Genomic DNA, 15,185 nt, shown 5'->3' with positions numbered 1-15,185 from the left:
GAAGTTGTCCACAGCTAGTAACACAATCAGAAAGATCATACGCACGACAAAAAGGGGATGAGAGCCTACCTGCTGTGGAAGGAAGCTGCCTTCAGTTCACCTCATTCTCGCGCTCTCTTTTTTTACCTTGTTTTCTCTCTTAAGCATTCCTGTCAGTCACCATTTCCTGAGGGCAGTGGGGACAATGGCAGATCAATGGGCTGCTGCACACCATTAATCTTTCATTGGAAGGGGGACCAGCAAAAAAAAGCCAGAAGTCACTCTGCTTCTGTGTAGATCCTCTTCTCTCCCTCCCTGCCCCATAATTTACTCACTTAATTCCTACCTGTATTCTTGAGAGCATCAGCATTCTCAGAGAAACAAAGGAATATCCTAGTCGATTTATTTCTTAAACGTTCTTAGAAGAGATTCAGTAACCCACTTACCTATTAAAAAATTTAAAAATCATTTCCAGCTTTATTAATTACTGACATACATATAAGTTGAAGGTGTCTAATGTGATGGATGCTTAGATACATGTACATCTACCTCCTATTTAGGGGAGAGTGGGTTTCTATATGTCTAACTATCTTTCCAAAGTAGTTAAAATATTTTTATAATTTCTTTTTCTTCAATTAAAGCAATCCATTAAGTTCATAGTTACACATGGCTTGCTTTTTAGGCCTCTAATATTTTAACATAAATTATCTATAACCATACCAGGAGGAGTTATTAAACTTAGAACTCAAACCCATAGAGTAATAATGATTATATGCAAATTATTATATAATTAAATTAAGCATAACCACATATTATCAATGATGTACAGAGAAAATTTTGTTACTAATTTCTGATTCTGTGGAATTGATGAAAACCGTTAGGCAATGTGTCTGGTGTGGAGATTCTTCCATCATTTGTTCTGTTCACCTGCTATGTCTCTTGCAATGTTCTTGCTCCTTGCTACTCTCTGACATGCTGTTACTTCGTTGTTTCAGATTTCTTATCACTGATTGCAGAGCAATCTCGGTATTTGTGGCAGTTTTTAACATCTTAAATAAATCTTCATTAACTTTTTGCAAAAATGTTCTGCAAATGTGCTTGCTATTAGCTGCTAATTCTATTAGGGGCTAATTGCCAAGGTATGGTTTTTTTGTTTTTGCCCCTCTGCTCTCTGCCTTTTTCTAATTTAGATGCTCTCGTATAATTCATTCTGCCAGTGCTGGACTGACGGGCTAAAGGTTTCATACTTTGTCTTTTTTGTAAACTCTTTGATTGGTCCGTTCTCCCTGTTTCTCCTTAACAGAACCCTAATTTAGTTCAAGTACTTAGCTGCCTCACACACCCATTTGCCTCAGGGGCAGCCAGGTTGGGTGGAACGTATCTGAGGAAGTCCTTTTTTCCTGGTCAGTGATTGATTCGGAATGGATGTGTGACTCTGGACAATGAGACATGAATGAAAATCTGAGGAACTTCTGGGAAGTTTCCTTACTCTTCCTGAAGTGCCTTACAAAAGAACACTCTAGCTTTTTATGCTGTGGGTGTTTCTGAATGTGACATCTATGACTGCTGGAACCATCTGCAACTATCTGAAGATCAAGCATCACTTAGGATAGAGTAGTGAGATGCAAAGAATCTGGGTCTTTGATGATGGAATTGAGCCTCTGAACAAGCCAAATTGAAGTCTGAAGTACTTCTGGCCTGCCTGTTATATGAGAAAATAAATTTCTTTGCTCATTAAGCCAGTTTAAGTCAGAGATTCTGATATGTGCAGAAAACCACTTTGGTTTTCTGTTGCTGTATAACACTTGCCTTAAAATTAGCAGCTTATGGGGCGCCTGGGTGGCTCAGTCGGTTAAGCGGCTGCCTTTGGCTCAGGTCATGATCCCAGGGTGCTGGGATCGAGTCCCACATTGGGCTCCATGCTCGGCAGGGAGCCTGCTTCTCCCTCTCCCTCTGCCTGCCTGTCTGCCTACTTGTGATCTCTCTCTCTCTCTGTCAAATAAATAAATAAAATCTTAAAAAAAAAAAAATTAGCAGCTTATAACACCCTCTATTTATTATCACAGTTTCTCCAGATCAGGAGTCCAGCTTAGCTAGGTCCTCTGCTTAGGGTCTCACAAGGCTGAAGTGAAGGAGTTGTGAGGGCCATGTTCTCTTCTGGTGGCTTGACTAGGGAAGGATCTTCTTCTAAGCTTCCTTAGTTGTTGGCAGAATTCATTTCCTTGAGGCTAGAGGATTTATGGTAGATTGATTTTACCGCCAGCACCAGAGAGAGTCTAACCTCCAGACTCTTTTACAGGGCTCACCTGATTAGGTCAGGCCCACCCCGGAAAATACCACTTTTGATTAACTCAAAGTCAACTAATTAGGGGCCAGGCATGTGGCTATGTATATAATGTGAGTTCTATTATTTATTCAGCTTGCAGATAATATTTGGCCGTTTTATTGATTTCTAGGCCCCTGGGAATTACTCCATGCAGTAGCATACTTAGCATATTTGACCCTTTGGGGGGGACCTCATGCCAAAGAGCTTGTGTTCTCTCTCTCTGACATGTGGGCGCATAGTGAAAAGGCTGACATCTGCAAGCCAGAAAGAAAAGACCTCACTATAAACAGACCATGATCTCAGACTCCCAGCCTCCAAAGCTGTGGGAAAATAAATTTCTGTTTCTCAAGCCACCCATGGTATTTTGTCAGCTGACTGAGACACTATCACTATGTTATCATTGTTTATGTCAAATCTGTTTAAATGTAGGGATACGGAGTACCACAGAGGCTGGAGACATGAAGGATGCCTGAAGTAGTCTGGAATGATTCTGGACCTTTAGACTTTCTAAATGAATGGGAATAGCTACTGAATCCGCTTGTGTCTGGGGGCAGTTGTACAACTGAGAGTGCTTTGAGTTAAATTCCATGCAGATTACAATGTTTATTAAAGGGCCAGTAATAAAAATGTCCAACTCGAAGCTTAAATAAATATTATTAAAACTCAAAAGTAACCATAGCAATTGTTTAAAACTTGGACTCATAGGATATTTTGTTTGGAGGAGTATTTGATCACTGGCATTGTTCAGAATTGCTGATGCATAGTGATAATAAAATGCTGACGGATTTCTAGCCCATTTAATTACTGTTTTTATATTCTCTATGGACAACCCACACTTTTATTGCCCTGTACCTGGGGCTGACCCCTTCATCAACCTGTCCTTGGTACCCTGCTGACTCCACGATCTCTTAGGTGCTTGCTTCATAGGTTGGAAACCACTGGTCTAGCTTGGGAGACTAGGAAGATTTGGGGTTGACGTGATTTACACATATTAATTGGGAGGCACCAGCCAGATCCAGGTGAGATTGTCTGGTAGGCCTTTAAAAATGTGGATCTGGAGCTTGGGGATGGAGATAAAGATTCTGGAGAAGTCTGTGCATGTGGTAGAAAAATAAAAAATCAGGAGTGTGTTTCCCACATGCTTTTGGGATCAAATGTATTTCTATTTGTTTCAGAGGTGCCTTAAGGCAGGAGGGAATTCTGACAAACCATCTTGTCTGTTTTCCATTTAATGAAAAAATGATTATTGAGCAATCCCTATGTACCAGACACCATAGTAAATGCTGGGAATATATATATATATACACACACACATACAAGGTGAGTTGGACACAGTCTCTGTTATGGTTTTGGAACTTGAATTCTAGCTTCTTCATTCCATCTTATTCTTGAGCCAGGATTGATATTGGACCATTTTTATGAAATCTCAATAAGCAAGAAGTTCATTTATTACTAAGCCAGATTCTTTTTTGGGGGAGCTAAGAGGCTGGACTTCTCCTTGGTAGGGTTAGCATAGATTTTATGCCTTCATTCTAGGTTTACCAAGGATGTCCTTGGGGGAATTAGAGATTGGGGGGAAAAAATCACAGTTAAACTTCAACATTTTCAAAAATACACAAGGTAGGTTTGAGATGAGAAAAAAAGTTTTTTTTTATTAAAGATTTTTATTTATTTATTTTACAGAGAGAGAGAGAGATAGCTAGAGCAGGAACACAAGCAGGGGGAGTGGGAGATGGAGAAGCAGGTTTCTTGCTGAGGCTTGATCTCAGGACCCTGGGACCATGACCTGAGCTGAAGGCAGACGCTTAATGACTGAGCCACCCATGTGCCCTGAGGAAAAAAGTTTTAAAAGAGGAGTTTACTGCTTAAGGACATATGTGAGCAAGGAAGGAGGGGGCAATTCCTTCTCTGTGGCCCTCAGTGTACCATAATGCTGAATGTAGCTATGTTTAATAAATGTTTTCTGGTGTTTGAGAGTCTCATTTACAAAACAAAAGACAAAAACAACCCCCAACACAAACAAACAAACAAAAAAACAATAGCTGATGTAGATCTCAGATGTCCCCTGTTCCTTTGTGAGTTCCTCAAGTCCAGGGGCATGGAATAATGGCTATTAATCACAGTACCCGAGTCACTGCTCTGAGATCTGCATTCTCAGTGTTCTTTATAGAATACTAGGCCACTAAATAAAAGAATGTCTTTGGTATTTATGAAGACACCACTCCTGTCTGAATTATTTCTTCCAGCTTTGGTATTAGATTTGCACTAATCCTTCCTGGGAATAATGGTATGAATTTGAGTTGTCAGAGTGAGGTCAGTACAGAATAAAGTAAACAGCCTTGAATTTGGCACCACAACATATAGCTCATGGGACTGTTGTTCAGTAACTCCTTTGCTTGGGTCACACACCCACCCACCCTCCCCATGTCCCCTGTCTAATGTTAGCTGTTCTGCAGCCATTCCCTCTTCCCTCTTTATCCTGAGCTCTCCCCTTTTCTGGAGGCAACCAAAGAGTTCTGTTTCCTGCCTTTTTCTTTCCTCAGAAATACCATTTAAGTTTTGATGAACAATCCAAGAACAAGCAATGAAGTGTGGGAGAGAACTAGGTCAGGGACTGTGTGTGGAGGTGGGGAGGAGTGGAGGTGGTGGTGGTGGGATGTGCAAAGAGGCAAAGCAGAGCATGTGTTCAGGTATTAGTCATGTGCTTGGGGTCTAGCACAGTTCCTGGTGGAAAGTAAGTGCCTTCATCATTGTTGGCTAAATGCAAAATAACATATATTGCTTTTTCTTGCCATATTTCACAAATTCTCTTTTGGCCCACAATCAGAACACACAAAATAGGGTATAAACAACATCAAAGAATTAGAACCAGGGAAAAGATCAGTGAGAATAAACAAGATACTATATCTATTTCCTCTGGTTAGTTTTAAAATGGACTTTATTGAGGTCTATTTTACACTGTAATTTTTTTTCTTACCTTTTTATTTTGAAACAATTATCAGTTCACAGGAAGTTTCAAAAATAGTACAGAGAGGTCCATATACCCTTCTCCCAGCTTTCCCCAATGCTTACAGTGTATATGACTATAGTCCAATATCCAAACTAGGAAATTGGCATCGATAGAGTGTGTGTATATAGTTCTATGCCATTATATCTCATGTGTAGATTCAGGTAGCCACCACAATGATCAAGATGCAGAACTAGGGGCGCCTGGGTGGCTCAGTCGGTTAAGCGGCTGCCTTCGGCTCAGGTCATGATCCCAGAGTCCTGGGATCGATCCCCACATCGGTCTCCCTGCTCCGCAGGAGGCCTGCTTCTCCCTCTCCCACTCCCCCTGCTTGTGTTCCCTCTCTCGCTGTCTCTCTCTCTGTCAAATAAATAAAATCTTTAAAAAAAAAAAAAGATGCAGAACTAGTCCATCATCACAAAGGTCTCCCTTGTGTTACCTCTTTTGAGTTACACCTGCCCCTCTCCTCTCCACCATCCCTCATTCCTGGCAACTGCTAACAGTTTTCCATCACTGCAATTTTGTCACATCGAGAATGTTATATAAGTGTGATCATACAGCATGTGACTTTTTTTTAAAAAAACCTTTTCAGAGGGGCGCCTGGGTGGCTCAGTCGGTTGACCGAGTGCCTTCAGCTCAGGTGTGATCTCAGGGTCCTGGGATCAAGCCCCACGTGGGGCTTCTCCCTCTGCCATTCCTCCTGCTTGTGCTCTCTCTCTCTGTCAAATAAATAAATAAAATCTTAAAAAAAATAAAACCTTTTCAGATTGGCATCTTTCACCTAATGTAATGCTCTTGCGATACATCCAAGTTATATGTCTCATGATTTATTCTTATTTATCACTGATTAGTATTCCATGCAGTGGGTGTAGCAGTCTATCAAGCCATTCACTTATTGAGGGACATTTTGGTTGTTTCCAGCTTTTGGCTATTACAAATAAAGCTGTGATGAACATTTATGCACAGGTTTCTCTGGGATAAATGCCTTGGAGTGTGATTGCTGGGTTGTATAGTAATTGCATGTTTAGTTTTATAAGAAACTGCCAAACTACGGCCGTCCATTTTACAGTTGTACCAGCAAGGTGTGAGAGGTCCAGATGCCCCACATTCTCAACAGCATTTGATGTAGTTACTACTTTTAAAATTTTAGCTGTTTTAATAGGCGTGTGATTATATCTCATTTTGGTCTTAATTTGCAGTCCTATAATGGCTAGTGATGTTGAACATCTTTTCTGTCATCGGTTTTTAATCTTTCTTCAAAGACTTCTTCCTCTTAACCATGATACCAGCTGAGACCACATGTTAGTGTTCATGCTTGATCCTAATTAATATTCTTCCCTCCCTTTACTCTCTGTGGGAAGGTGCTTACTTTTTGTAAAAATCTCCGTGTTCCCCTGTGCTCTAGTATTGCCTGGAGTGAACACTAATAAGGCTGTTTATGACAAAGTATTTTTTGAATAGAAGCCCTGTGTTTGGAGACATTGCCCACAGGTGACAAAAATGCTGGCTGCATTAAAGTCATTTATTTGTGTTCTGAATATATTATCTCTAGAACTTTTTTACCCTACAGTTGGATTTTATTTATTTATTTAATCTATGTATTTATTTATTTTTAAGATTTTATTATTATTTTTAAAGATTTTATTTATTTGCTTGAGAAAGAGAGAGAGAGCACAAGCAGGGGGAGCGGAAGAGGGAGAAGGAGAAGCCCCGCTGAGCAGGGAGCCCGACGTGGGGCTTGATCCCAGGACCCTGGAATCATTATCTGAGCCAGACGCTTAACAGACTGAGCCACCCAGGCACCCTTTAAGATTTTATTTTTAAGTAATCTCCACACCCAGTGTGGGGTTTGAACTCACAACCCCAAGACCAAGAGTTGCATGCTTTACTAACTGAGCCAGCCAGGCACCTCTATCATGGGATTTTAGAGTTTATTTTATATCTTGGGGCACAAATTGGCCTTGCTCAGAAGCTTTGTAATGTAATACTCAGGAGTTAGGCTCATTTTCTTTCTTTCTTTTTTTTTTTTAAGATTTTATTTATTTATTTATTTGATAGAGAGAGACACAGCAAGAGAGGGAACACAAGCAGGGGGAGTGGGAGAGGGAGAAGCAGGCTTCCCGTGGAGCAGGGAGCCCGATGCGGGACTCGATTCCAGGACCCTGGGATCATGACCTGAGCTGAAGGCAGACACTTAACGACTGAGCCACCCAGGGGCCCCTAGGCTCTATTTTCAAATCAATATAGATTTTAATTCGTGGTTTTGCCATTTCTGAACTTTGTAATCTTGGACGAGCATTAGTTTTCTCTTATACAAGATGAGAATAATAATGGCAATTACCTTATAGGGTTTTTATGAAGACTATCTGTGTGTTTTGGTTATCTATTGTGTTACATGTCATCCCAAAGCTTGGTGGCTTCAAACGAGAATTATTTAATATTTCTCATGATTCTGTGGGTTGACTGGTTCTATAGACTGAATGTTTGTGTCCCTCCGAAAATTCATATGTTGAAGCATATGTGATGGTGTTAGGAGTGGGGCCTTTGAGAAGTGATTGGGTCATGAGGATGGAACCCTCATGAATGGGATCAGTGCCCTTATAAAAGAGATCCTGGGGAGCTCTCCTGCTGCTTGCAGCATCTGAGGACACAGTAAGAACGTGGCTGTCTATGATCCAGGGAGCAGGGTCTTTCTTATCGACACTGAATCTGCCAGTGACTTGATCTTGGACTTCCCAGCCTCCAGAACTGTTACATCTCTTTAGCTTTTCTTCTTAATGACACATGTTTCCTTCCTAAAAAGTCCAGGCCAACCATCTTATAAAATTCCCAGATGCTTAATTTGTTTATTTCTTCATGCTACTATATCACTTGTTTTTTCTCTCCCCTGTATTTCCTCTATATAGGATTGGAGGTTTAGAGACTTGATTAGATTCAGCTTAAACAACTTTGGTGAGAATATATCATACTTAGTGCTGTGTATTTGCTATTGCATTTCCTAAGGAAACAACAATGCCAGGTTGTTCCACCACTAGTGAGGGCTAAGGTGGTGAATACCAGATCACTCCACTGAATGGCGCATATTTTCACCTTTAGTGATTAGTAACTAATCTGTATGGTTTTAGATTATTTAGCTATTGCTGCATAACAAACCATCCCAAAACTGAGTGGCTTAAAATAATGATTTATTTAGTTCAGGATTCTGAGGGTTGGCCATTTAAGTTGACTTTGTTTATTTATTTACCTTATTTAATTTTTTTAAGATTTTATTTATTCATGAGAGAGAGAGAGAGAGAGAGAGTGCACAAGCAGGGGGAGGGGCAGAGGGAGAAGCAGACTCCCCAGGGGGAGCAGGGAGCCTGACACAGGGCTTGATCCCAGGACCCTGGGATCCTGACCTGACAGACGCTTAACCAACTGAGCCACCCAGGCTCCCCTTAAGTTGAGTTTGGAGGGCAGTTCTGGTTTCAGCTGGACTTCCTCATGCATCTACGGTCAGCAGTGGATTGGCTAGGTGGCTTTGCTGCTGGATGTTGACTCACTCTTGCCTGTGGCCCTCAAATCTCCTCAGCAGGCTAACCTGGGCTTATTCTCATGACAACGGTAGGATTCCAAGGGAGCAAGGGGAAGTGCATGAGGTCTAGGTTAGGAACTGACACTGTCATTTCTTCCATATTCCATAGGTCAAAACAAATCACAAGGCCAGTTGGGATTCATGGGGTAGAGAGAAATAGGCTCCATCTCTTTTTTTTTTTAAAGATTTTATTTATTTATTTGACAGAGAGAGATATAGTGAGAGCAGGAACACAAGCAGGGGGAGTGGAAGAGGGAGAAGCAGGCTTCCTGCCGAGCAGGGAGCCCGATGTGGGACTCGATCCAAGGACCCTGGGATCATGACCTGAGCCGAAGGCAGACGCTTAACGACTGAGCCACCCAGGCGCCCCGGCTCCATCTCTTGATAGGGGAGCTACAAAGTCACATTGCAAAAGACATGGCTAGAGAGGGGAGAAGAAGTGAGACTATTCTTCACAATTAGTCTACAACAGGCATCATGTTGCCTATCAATCTCTCCTGATGATTTTGGCATCCACTGATGATTCTCACCTGAGTCAATTATCACATTGTCGTGACATAACGGTAATTTCTTTTTCTTCTCTCTTTTTATTGAAATGTAGTTGAGATACAATACTGCAAAAAGGGTGATTTCTTAATTCAACCATTCTCCTATATTTTCTAGATAACATTCATCTGTAAAAAGAGCCTTCCTCAACATAAAAAAAAAAAAAACCAAAACCCAAACAATGGGTAGAGGGCCTGAATAGACATATTTCCAAAAAGACACATGAAGGGGTGTTCGACATCACTAACATCAGGGAAATGCAAATTACAACCACAGTGAGATATATCACCTTATGCTTGTCAGAATGTCTAGTATCAAAATGAAGGGTGGGAAATCGGAGGGGGAGACGAACCATGAGAGACTATGGACTCTGAGAAACAAACTGAGGGTTCCAGAGGGGAGGGGGGTGGGGGAATGGGTTAACCTGGTGATGGGTATTAAAGAGGGCATGTACTGAATGGAGCACTGGGTGTTATATGCAAACAATGAATCATGGAACACTACATCAAAAACTAATGATGTAATGTATGGTGATTAACATAACATAGTAAAAAAATAAATATTAAAAAAAGACAAGCAATAACAAGCGTTGGCGAGGATGTGGAGAAAAAGGAACCCTTGTGCACTGTTGGTGGGAATGTATATTGGTGCAGCCACTGTGGAAGACATTATGGAGTTTCCTCAAAAAACTAAAAATAGGAATACCATACAATCCAGTAATTCCACTATTGGGTATTTACCCAAAGAAAATGCTAATTGGAAAACTTATATGTGCCCCTAAATGTTTATTGCAGCATTATTTATAGTAGCCAAGATATGGAAACAACGTAAGTGTCCCCTGATAGATGAATGAATAAAGAAGATATTGTATATATACACGTGTACACACACACACACACACACACACACAGAGCCCACACTGGAATACTATGCAGCTGTAAAAAGGGATGAGATCATGCCATTTGTGACAACATGGATGGACCTAAAGAGCATGATGCTAAGTAAAATAAATCAGACTGAGAAAGACAAATACCATATGATTTCACTTATATGTGGAATCTAAAAATAAAAAAAGAAATGAATAAAGAAACAAAAAAATGAACAAAAACCCCCACACTCTTAAATACAAGGAACACATTCATGGATGCTAGAAGGGAGGGGTATGGGGGGTAAAATAGGTAAAGGAGATTGGGAGATACAGGTGTCTAGTTATGGAATGAATAGTCATGGGAATAAAAAGCACAGCATAAGGACTATAGTCAATGATGTTGTAGTAGTTGTGCAGTGACAGGTGTTAGCTACACTTGTGGTGACCATAGCATAATGTATAAACTTGCCACATCACTATGTTGTACACCTGAAATTAATGTAACACCGTGTCAACTATATTCAAATAAAAAGATTTAAAAAAAGAGTACAACACACACAATCTTCCTTTCTTCTTCTTTTTTATTATTTTATTATTTAATTATTATTATTATAAAATAATAAATAATAATTTATTATTATTTTATTATTTAATTATTATTATGGTATATGATTTAAAATTATATACATAATTTTAATAATTATGTAAAATATAAATATAATATATTTATATATAATATGTATAATATATTTATATTACATATAAAAATTATGTAAAAATATATGCTCACAAAAATTCGAACAATATAGAAACATGCAAAACAGGAATAAAAAATCTGTAGTCCTACTTTCTAGAGGGGCCCATTATTACAATTTTGTACATATTGTCTCATATATAAACATACATATAATACATATATGAAACAAAAATGAGATCTTACTTCACATAACACTCAGATTTCAGATGTCTTTGAAATACCATAATAAACATCTCACACTATTAAAAATACTAATATTTAAAAACAGAATGAAGTGGCAAAACACTTTCCCAAAACTTGGTCTTCCTCTCAGAATCTTAGTTTTCCTTTGACATAGGTCTTGTAAATCCAACATGACCAATCACCACTTCCACATCCAATTAGCCCCATTTAAATCCTGTCACTGTCCTTGGATTACAGTATATCATCCTGAACTTGGCTCCTAACTACTCCTCAGTCTGCTCACTCCTATCATCCCCAAGTTCACCTCTAGCCACTCACTCTTTCTGCCTCAGTTATACCAGATTTCTTTCAATTCCTTAAACTCACTACACCCTTCATGCCTCCTGGTTTTGAACATCTGGTTCCATCTCCTGAAACACTCCCTTCCTCACCTCCCCCTCAGCCCAGCCTATGCCTGACTATATCTTGTTCACCCTTCAGCTTCGCTCACATCCTACTTCCTCAGAGAGGCCTTCTCCGACTTCCAAACTGGCTTATGTTCTCCTTTTTTGTGTCCTGTAGTGCTCAAAACTAACTTAATGTTTCTATTCATGGTCAGCCTATAAGTGCCAAGAGGACAAAATAACTGTCTCCATTGTCCATCACTGTATCCTCAGGGCTGGCATGGCATTTGGCACATTTTCGGTACTCAGTACATTTTTATTTGATAAAAAAAAAATAGAACAGTGTTCTAGAATACGGGAGACCTATCACAATCCTATTTCTAACCATTCCCTCTGCCCTTCCTAGCCATTTAGTTCCTGAACACACTGTAGTGGACCCTGTCTGTGCTCCACCTAGATCCTCTTGGACCCCTTAGTAAAACATTTCTTAATGCTTTTTAATAGCCAGCCCCTGCAACTCTCTTAGGAGGACTGTCCTTGGGCCATTACAACTTCTCCCCCCTTCCTCCAGTCTTCTTGAGGTATAACTGACAAATAAAAACCCTCTATATTTAGGATGTATAAAGAAATGATTTGATATATGTATACATTGTGAAATGACTACCTGATTACCATAATCAAATTAATTAATGCATCCATTATCTCACAAAGTTAGCTTAAAAAAAAAAAAGATTTCATTTTTGAGTAATCTCTACGCCCAATATGGGACTTCAACTCACAATCCCAAGATCAAGAGTCACATGCTCTACCAACTGAGCCAGCCAGGTGCTCCTAGCTTTTTTTTTTTTTTTTTTTTTATGGTAAGAACACTTAAGATCTACTTTCTAAGCAAACTTTAAGTATACAACATAGTTAGTGGTACTACTAACTATAGTCACCATGCTGTACATTTTATCCCCAGAACTTATTCATCTTATAAATGAAGGTTTGTACCCTTTGACCAACCTCCTCCCATCTCTCCCAGCCCCCAAACCCTAGCAACCACCGTTCTATTCTCTGGTTCTATGAATTCAACTTTTTTAGATTCCACCTATAAGTGAGATTATACAGCATTTGCCTTTCTGTATCTGGCTTATTTCACTTAGTGTAATTTCTGGATATACAGCCAAAGGAAATGAAATCAGTATTAGAGCTGCTTTGCTCAGGCAAAGGCCAAAGGAAGTGACCGGGAGTTTACATTCCTCCTCGCCAACACTCCCAGTCCTTAGCCACTGCAGAAGCATGAGAGCTCAACTCCTTTAACTCCAGTTGGGATAAACTCTAAACTCTGAGCAATCATCTATATTCCAGAAGTCCCCTCCAGGATCCAGCTGGACTTTGCATGCGATTGCACCCATTCTTGGCTTTCTCCCTTCCCTGTCCAGCTTCCCCAACTCCCTTACTAGTTTCTCTTGGCAGCAATTTTTTTCTTTTTTTGCAGGAACTCAGGATATACTGCTCCAGTGAGTCATTTTTCTGAAATTTTAACTTTTAATTGAGAAATTGATGTATAACATTGGATTAGTTTTAGATGTACAACATAGTTATTTTTAATTGTATTTTTAAACAATTGAGGTATAATTGACATATAACATATTAGTTTCAGGAGCACAACATAATGATTTGACATTTGTATATATTGTGAAAAGATCACCATGATAAACTTAATTGACATTCATCAACGCACAGTTACAAGTTTTTTTTCTTGTGATGAGATCTACTTTTTTTTTTTTTTTAAGATTTATTAAAGAGAGAGCAAGCATGTGTGCCAATGGAGGGGAGGGTAGAGGGAGAGAATCCTTAAGCAGATTCCCAATGCAGGGCTCGATCTCACGACCCTGAGATCATGACCCTAGCTGAAACCAAGAGTGGGACGCTCAACTGACTGAGCCACCCAGGAGTCCCCAGATCTAATTTTTTTTTAAAGATTTTATTTATTTAGAGAGAAACAGAGAGAGCGTGAGCAGGGGAAGGGGCAGAGGAGAGAGAATCAATCTTAAGCAGACTCCATGCTGAGCGCAGAGCCCCAGGCGGGGCCTGATCCTACAACCCTGAGATCATGACCTGAGCAGAAATCAAGAGTCCTTGGATTAACCGACTGAGCCACCCAGGTGACCCCATCTACTTTTTTTTTTAAGATCTCTTTTAAGATCTGCTCTGTTAGAAAGATTTGAATATACAATATTGTATAGTAAACTATATTTTAAAGTCTACATTTATGCATTTATTTATCTCTTTATCTATTTATTTATAAGTAGGCTCCACACCCAGCATGGAGCCCAACATGAGACTTGAACTCATGACCCTGAGATGAAGACCTGCGCTGAGGTCAAGAGTTGGATGCTTAATCGACTGAGCCACCCAAGCACCCCTTAAGTCTACTTTTAAGATCTACTCTTTTAGCAACATTCAAATATATGCTGAGGTAAACTATAGGCATCATGCTGTACATTACATCCCCAGGATATAGTTAGCTTAGAAATAGAAAACTAGAAGTTTGTACCTTTTGACCACCCACACCCGTTTTCCCATCCTCCCTTGCCTCTAACAACCAATAATATGTTCTCTGTATCAATGAACCCTACATTTTTTTTTTTTTAGATTCCACATATAAATAAGATCATACAGTATTTGTTTTTCTCTTTCTGACTTATTTCACTTAGCATAATGCCCTTGAGGTCCATCCATATTGGCACAAGTGGCAAGATTTCCCTTTTTAAAATAGCTGAAAAATATTCCATTGTGTGTATGTGTGTATCTATATATGTCACATTTTCTTTATCCATTCATCTATCAGTGGACACAGGTTGTTTCCATGTTTTGGATATTGTAAATAATGCTTCAGTGAACATGAGGTGTGGCTATCTTTTTGAGATAGTGATTTCTTTTCCTTCAGACAAATACCTAGAAGTGGAATTGCTGGATCATATCCTATTTTTTTTTTTTGACCAATCTAAGTTATTTATTTAAGCCTAAAAATAATCCTATTTTTTTTTTTTTGACCAATCTAAGTTATTTATTTAAGCCATCTCCTGCCATAAGCAAAGGGATGGAAGATCAGTGTACTGGTCATCATTTGATACAAGTGAGGAAGGTGAGCTTAAGGTCCCATAGACTTTTCTGGTCCGTGTGCAGAGTCATGGTCCAAACCAGTGCTGTGGTCCCCACTGGGTGGTGGTCCAGGTTCTCTTTATTCATCTTCATAACCGGTTGGAAGTGGATTCACGGGAGAGTTATGGAATAGAGTATGATTACCATCTCCCCAGGGAAAGGGCTTGGACCTGATGTGGAGATGGGGGTAGGCGACGAACTCGGGTCTCTCGTGCTCTCCGTGAGGCGACTTCAGGAAGACATTCAGCATGCTCACACCCAGGCCAGGGAGCGCTACGAAGTAGGTGAGAGCCTTCCACATGCGAGCTGAGCCCTCCTTGCCGTGGGCGCCACTCGACATGGACCGCACCAGCTGTGCCCCGGACCGACCTAGCAGCCCAGACAGCCGGGACACAGCTGCCGCCGCCGCCAT

At 40.1% G+C, this 15,185-nt stretch overlaps 1 protein-coding gene across 1 annotated transcript; it reads right to left on the bottom strand.

Moving 5' to 3' along the window:
* Positions 1 to 14,823: 14,823 nt before the first annotated feature.
* On the bottom strand, positions 14,824 to 15,185 carry LOC116640488 (cytochrome c oxidase subunit 6A1, mitochondrial-like). The gene has a single exon (XM_032417528.1). It carries the CDS (start codon positions 15,183 to 15,185, stop codon positions 14,853 to 14,855), a length of 333 nt encoding a protein of 110 aa, XP_032273419.1. The 3' UTR covers positions 14,824 to 14,852.

The sequence above is a fragment of the Phoca vitulina genome, unplaced genomic scaffold (genome assembly GCF_004348235.1).
Source record: "Phoca vitulina isolate PV1807 unplaced genomic scaffold, GSC_HSeal_1.0 scaffold20, whole genome shotgun sequence".
Classification (NCBI taxonomy): Eukaryota; Metazoa; Chordata; class Mammalia; order Carnivora; family Phocidae; genus Phoca; species Phoca vitulina.
The sequence above is the reverse complement of the archived record's forward strand: the minus strand, read 5'-3'. Positions and strand labels throughout refer to the sequence as shown.

Excerpts from the sequence above, each read along its gene's own strand:
- LOC116640488 (XM_032417528.1), bottom strand. The coding sequence starts at position 15,185 with ATGGCGGCGGCGGCAGCTGTGTCCCGGCTGTCTGGGCTGCTAGGTCGG.